Genomic DNA, 6604 nt, shown 5'->3' with positions numbered 1-6604 from the left:
AATATTATATATATATGCATGTGAGTATTTACATTATTTTTGAAATAATATGAGAAATAATAAACACCATGTGTCAAATTTGCAAGTTAAAAAAAAATTAATAATATTTTATGAGGTATTTAAAAAGTATTTATTATATGTTCTATAAATTTGAAAAAAAAAAAATATTTGATGATATATAATTTACAAGTTAGAACAAACAAATAATACTAATATTTTATAAGATATTTAAAAATTATTTAATATATATGATAAATAATATAAGTTTGAAATAAAGAATAATATTTATTATATATTATGTAAGTTTTAACATATTTAAAAAATATTTATTATATATTATATAAGTTTGAAAAAAAAAATATTTGATGAGGTATTTAAAAGTTATTCATTTTAAAAATGCATTTAGCAGTAATAATTTTTAACCATATTTCATATTCAATTTGATGAAGAAAAATGATTCAACTTGGTTTCACTATTAAATAAGTGAGAAAAGGACAAAAAAGTTCAAGAGAGAATGAGAAAGGTGAGGTGATTTGTTAGTTCTTTCATTTAATAGTCAAGGGTATTTTAGGGATTTTTTAAAGATAATATCATTCCTCTTAATTTCTACTATTTCATTGGGTTTTAGGTTTAATTATGAGTGATAGAAGGACTTTACCTCAATTACCCTGGTTGAAAACACAATTCTTCCAAAAATAATCTCCCAAAAAATAATATATCAAAAAAACCAAGCTGAAGTTGCTCCAAGCTTTAAAATTAATATTATCTGTGATTTTAAACAAAATTCACTACATATTCTAGATCCAATATAATATTCTAACGATTTTAAACCAAATTCGTCTAATAACCCTATACCCAATATATATATATATATATAAATCAGGATTTTGAACTAAATTTGCTAAATACAGAAGGAACCAACATGAACGACTATGATTATTTTAAAAGCTGGGCTTACATTTCCACAAAACTCCCATCTCACCATCAAAACGTGAAACAAAAATCTCCTGCCTATTTCAAGAAAAAGATCTACTGAACCAACTCAGATGATGGAACTTAATTAGAGGGAAACATAAAACGTAAGGATCTAAGGAAGGTGTTGGAAGACTGCTACCCTCACTCCTCATGACTGTGTAGTACAGGCAGGTGGGTGAGAGGAGGCATGTCAAACATTCCAAGTGTTCAATACTCTGCTCTTTTTCCCTCCCCACCACCCCCAATTTCATACTTCACCTCTTCCCCCTCTCTTTTTTGTCTTTCTTCTTCTCCTCTCATTGCCTCTTCTTGCTCCCTTTCTGCTGCTGCTTCTCTTCTCCTATCTTCTTCCCTTTTTGTCTCTTCTTCCTCTCTCTTTCTGGCTTTGCCTTCCTCTTCCTCCCTCTTTTTCTCCTTTTCATACTTCTCCTCTTCCCTCTCCCTCTTTTGTCTCTCATCTTCTTCTCTCATTGCCTCCTCTTGCTCCCTTTCTGCTGCTGCTTCCCTTCTCCTATCTTCCTCTTTTGCCTCTTCTTCCTCTCTCTTTCTGGCTTCGGCTTCCTCTTCCTCCCTCTTTTTCTCCTCTTCCTCTCTTTTCCTGGCTTCCTCCTCTTCCCTCTTTTTTTCTTCTTCCTCCTCCTTGGCTTCCTCCTCCTTCCTCTTTCTCTCTTCTTCCTCCTTCCTAGCTTCCTCCTCTTGCCTTTTCTTTTCAATTTCCTCTTCCATCATCCTTGCCTCCTCCTCAGCGCAACTAGTGCAATCTAAGATGATAGACTCACGCTGAGGAGTCAGAAACTGATCCATGGTTGTGTTGGAAACATTGAAGGCTGCAGCTAACACATCCCTGTCAAGAGTTCGGAGAACAGAGCTTTCTCCTGCTAGGAATTGAGGATGATTCAGTTTTGAGGCTGTGCTGAATCCCATAAACACCAAGGAGCCATTATTGAAGGACATCTGAGCCATGGGATGGAACCTTGGGACAACAAAAACATCTCCTTCCCTCACCCTAAAACTCCTGTTTTCACACTTGAATTTGGTAGAGTTGCTGGAACTTGATTTCGTAGTGTTGCTTGAACTTGATTTCGTAGTGTTGCTAGAACAAACCACCCGAACAATCCCTTGCCCTTCTAAGACTACTGCTATCTCAGTAGCCAATGGATTCCAGTGCGGCCCCATCATTGAACCCTTCATCAACAAATCAAATAGATGTCAGTGTTACAATAAATTCATATCCCATCATCTGTCAGTTATAGTGTAGACACATCCAACACTTTTTACTGTTAAAAGTCTCCCAAGTTTTTCAAGGAAAATGATAAAAAAGCAAGATCTGCTGGCTTCTGACAGACCTTTGTCAGGTTCACCATGAAAATTCCAATGTTGGAACCCTTCAATACTTTCATGTCTTTGGTGGTCACCGTCAAGGCCCGTCCATTACAATTCTCAAAGTCTGGATCCGCATCTCGAATATTGAATGTCTTGGCTGCCTTCTTTTTGTTCTCCAAATCATAAATGCTGTGGCCTTGGCTTCCAATAAAGGCTTTAAGGAATCGAGCTTCCCACCCCCACAGATTCTCTGATCTTGCTGGCACATTATGGACAATAGCAGGTGGCTTGGTTGCATTTGTTATTGCTTCTATCAGTTCCTCAGAGACCTTATAAACACCCATTTGGATTGATGTTACAGAATCCAAGAACTTAATAATACACAACCCTGGATGTCCCTGTGGAGAGAAATCATACCTCAAAAGCAGCTTGGAGAACTTTCTTATCAAAGCCCCGGACCAGGTCGCTAATGCTAGAATATGCCCCAATTGATGATACCTCCTACACCAAAGGGTTAAGAAGAGGGAATTACTCGAAAGAATCCCAGAAACAGAGGACCAAAATATAAAATTGAATGGGAAAAAATACACACATTTAAATCGCCATCTTCTAAGTTAACAAAGATGGCATAAATTCTAAGCTTCTCCCTCTCTGATTCTAAGTTGCTCTGCAAGTAGAAAACAGTCCCTGGCTTCAGCCTATACACATCACCCCGTCTTAATGCTGTCAGTGTCGTCTTCTCCTTTTCTTCGTTGGCCCAATTTAACTTCCCACTCCCTAAAATTACAACCAAAAAGACAACCAGATATCAGGAGATCCTCACATCCTTCACCCACGCATGCAATGAAAAAGCACCTTACAAAATGATTATGAATCTTCAAATGTAGTAATCCATAAATATGATTTAAAGGGAAAACTGAAGGGACTCTTCAAAATGTTTTGAGAGAAGTACCCGTGTGTACATAAAATACCATGTCCGTATGGAGTAGAACTGGAAGAAAAAGGGAGTTAGGCTCCAGAGTGAAGAACTGGAGATGGTAGGATCCTCTCCTTGTCCCATCACTCACTTGCGCTGCTGAGATCTCTCCATACTCTGTCGACACAATCGTCTCCCTCTTATCTTTGGGAAACAGAGGCCCCGCACCCCAATCACCATTCCCGCTCCACCCCTTTGCATGCAGACAGAAATAAGCAAGAAAGAGGAACAAGGACAGTGAAGAAACACAAGCTCTCTTGAACATTTTTTTTTTCTTTCTCCCTTTTTTCCAGAAATTAAGACTGATGCGAGATGTTGAGGGTGGAGGAAACGTTGATATATAGGGCGAGGAGGAGTTATTGGAGTACGTGTGTGTACTACGTGGCGATGTGCATGTTTCGTGGAACACGTGGCTACTGCTTGACTCTACCTTCTACCTCTGAAAGTCTAAACCGTTGAGAAGGTTTTGGTGGTATTTGCTCCTGCCTGTGGTTATCTTGATTTCTCGCTGTAGGCATGAGATCTAGTCAGAAACGGCCTGTGACCATGGAACTTGGGCTCTTATTTAGGCCGAGCTTTCACCGTATTGGACCACCCACTTCAAATCAACTTCATTGGGTTGGGCCTTATTCAAGTTGGGCTTCCTTCTTTGGGTTTACCCCTCTACCCTACCTAGCATTTGCGTATGATGTCTCCTAATCTTATCCAATCCAAAGAAAAAATCAAGAAGAAAAAGAGAGATTGATTGAAGAAATCTGGTTGGGCTTTTAGCTGCCACTCTATGTTTCAAAGGGAATCAAATTCTAGCTTAATTTCTTTTACATGTAAAAGGAATCATGTTTCATTATTTTAGTTCAAATTTAGTTGACTAAATGTATATGAAATCCATGCACTATGACCAAAAAAAAAAGAAAAAAAAGGAAAAGCAATGGTTTTGGAAGGCTGTTTATTAGAGATTATCTCACACTTTTTTCAAGTTTTTCCCCTCCAACCAAAAACCCACAAAAGGCAGGAGTTTTTTCTTTTGTCCCTCTTACCCTCTATATCTATAGTGCTGTTCAAGTCCTAGCATAGGTGACCAAGATGCTAAAAAATTCTTTGATGATCAAGTGGACGATGGGGGTGGCGAGTCTTGTCACCAATTCCACTTGCAAAATAATACAAATACCCTTTACTCAAAACCAAATACTATTTGTGCATGTGATTGAGTGTGGCCATGCACGCATAAAGAAAAGAAAACTAAATGAATCAAAGGGTATTTTCAAAGGAAAACAAAAAATAAGAAAACCAAAATATCCTTAGTGGATCCTCTTATTTTAAAGGGCCCCCCTTCCTTGTAGGGTTGCTTGTAAAATAGAAGATGGAAGATACCACACTCAAATCACCTCCACTGTTACTAGCCTGCCTTTTCTTTTGGAGTGGGGTGAAGACTCATCAACTTTTCATGAATGATATATATCGGAATCTCAACCCCTGCCTGCCTTCTTCTTTTGTGTGCTTCAAGCCTCCTTCCCCCACCGCGTGTCTTCCGTGTGCTTTCGAACCTTAATGCCTAAGTACATTACTTCATATATTCCCCTACTATTACTCCTGCTTTCACGCTAAACACGCTCTCAGCCAACCCAAAAGTTAAAAAAAAATTGGTTTTTAAGATCTTGAAAGCATAATGTCAATGAACCATTTGGTTTTGTTTCTGGTTGTTGTTCCTTTCAAAATACACATGTAGAGAGAGATATATTTTTAAGGAATTGTTGACGCTTTTTAAGAGTCATTATTGTAAAAGATGGGTGTGGATTCTAGCCCAAATGCCTTTCATGGGGTGGGATATATGAGAAGATATGACTAAGACCAAGGGATCATCACGTTTCACGGGGCGATACCAACCAGTTAATCCATCATATCACATTTTCAGGTACAGTGTATGTAACTTTTTTCTTGGGTATCATGTACTCGAAGGAAAAGGAGGAGGTATCGGTGTGCTATGGACCGGGATCAAGGCCTTTGGGAGTTTGGCCTTTAGCCTGTTTTGGGCCTGAAGTTGGAACATGTACCCATATTCAACAAGTCATGGCTTCACCCCAAGGGTGCCGTTGGTGTACCAACCCAATTACACTAGCTATCATGTGGAAAATGAGGAATCAGAACTATTGGGAGGCATGTAAGAACATCCGCTCTTAAGTACGTATGAAAATGGGTCATCCCAAAGATGGTTATTAGAATAGACCTACGAATTATGATGTCAAATGTCTTCTAAATGAAATGGTCAAAGCTCGATCTAGTAAAAACTATAATAAAAATGTGTTTGGGTTTTCATGAGAGTAAATTTTTTACTCATTAATTTCGAATTTTCGTTAAATAGTTCAAACATGATAAGGGTAGAGATAGTCTCGCATATAAGATCCAATCAACGTCAGATACCTTCACTTAATTGTTGATATCCACGTTAATGAGCACAGTACGAGTTAGGCATCCGTCCCACATCAAAAACATAAAAATTAATAAAAAAAAGTCTTCATTTTCATCCTTTATTTTAGAGTTCCAAATATAAAAAATGTGATGATCATCGTCTATTCATTCCACAATAGTTATAGTTTACATTTTGAGCATAAAGGTGGTTCAAAAATAGACTGAATAACGACTTTTTCCAAAGTTTGAAAATTGAAGCCAAGAAAAATGCTCCAAATCCATCAGCCAACAGGGAGGCCGCCAATCTTCTTGTTTTCCGTTCCCACTGAACTAGTTTAATTAGTTGGTGGGATTACTTTAAAGAAAGGCAGACGTCTTTGTTGGTTCACAGACCCCCTTTTTTAAGAAGAAAAACATGAACTTACTCATTGACTCTATTGCATTGGATCCTTTCAGTGATAATAACCGATATAGAATATAGAACAGCATTTTAAAAAAATTGCAAATCAAACACGTAAGCTTGATGAGGACATAAGTGGTACGTTAGTTTATATTATTTTAGAAGCCGTAACTATATGAATGTGATGATTACTCGTAAAAGACCTAATGGGTTCTTTTTAGAAGGTGGCACACTTTGATCTAAAGTAGAAGGGGGCCGGGTGGGGCGGGGGCAAGAAAACAAAAGAAAAGGTGAAGATATTGGAGTTTCTTTGCGGTACGTGAATGGATCGATGGATGGATGGGTGATGCAGTATTATTGGATGAGATCACTAGTGCACTGTCACCCTGCGAACATATTCTCTTCTCTCTCGTCGCCGCCAAACAGCCACTTTCATTGCTTTTACGTGTATGTGTGTGTGGGGAGGGGGGAGCGTGGCCTGCACTCGCTTCATAGCTACTCATGCCATGCCATGCATGGATATC

The 6604-nt window shown here is 38.2% G+C and overlaps 1 protein-coding gene across 1 annotated transcript; it reads right to left on the bottom strand.

Annotated features, from left to right (window-relative positions):
- Positions 1–914: 914 nt before the first annotated feature.
- Positions 915–3586, bottom strand: LOC100256465 (vicilin-like seed storage protein At2g18540). The gene is made up of 5 exons (XM_010650875.3): positions 3251–3586; positions 2891–3075; positions 2716–2799; positions 2322–2627; positions 915–2160 (listed from the first exon to the last, which is right to left on the bottom strand). The coding sequence occupies exons 1-5, from the start codon at positions 3537–3539 to the stop codon at positions 1183–1185; spliced, it is 1842 nt and encodes a 613-aa protein (XP_010649177.1). The 5' UTR covers positions 3540–3586; the 3' UTR covers positions 915–1182.
- Between the last annotated feature and the right edge of the window lie 3018 nt (positions 3587–6604).

This window comes from Vitis vinifera, chromosome 4 (assembly GCF_030704535.1).
Source record: "Vitis vinifera cultivar Pinot Noir 40024 chromosome 4, ASM3070453v1".
Lineage (NCBI taxonomy): Eukaryota > Viridiplantae > Streptophyta > Magnoliopsida > Vitales > Vitaceae > Vitis > Vitis vinifera.
The sequence above is the reverse complement of the archived record's forward strand: the minus strand, read 5'-3'. Positions and strand labels throughout refer to the sequence as shown.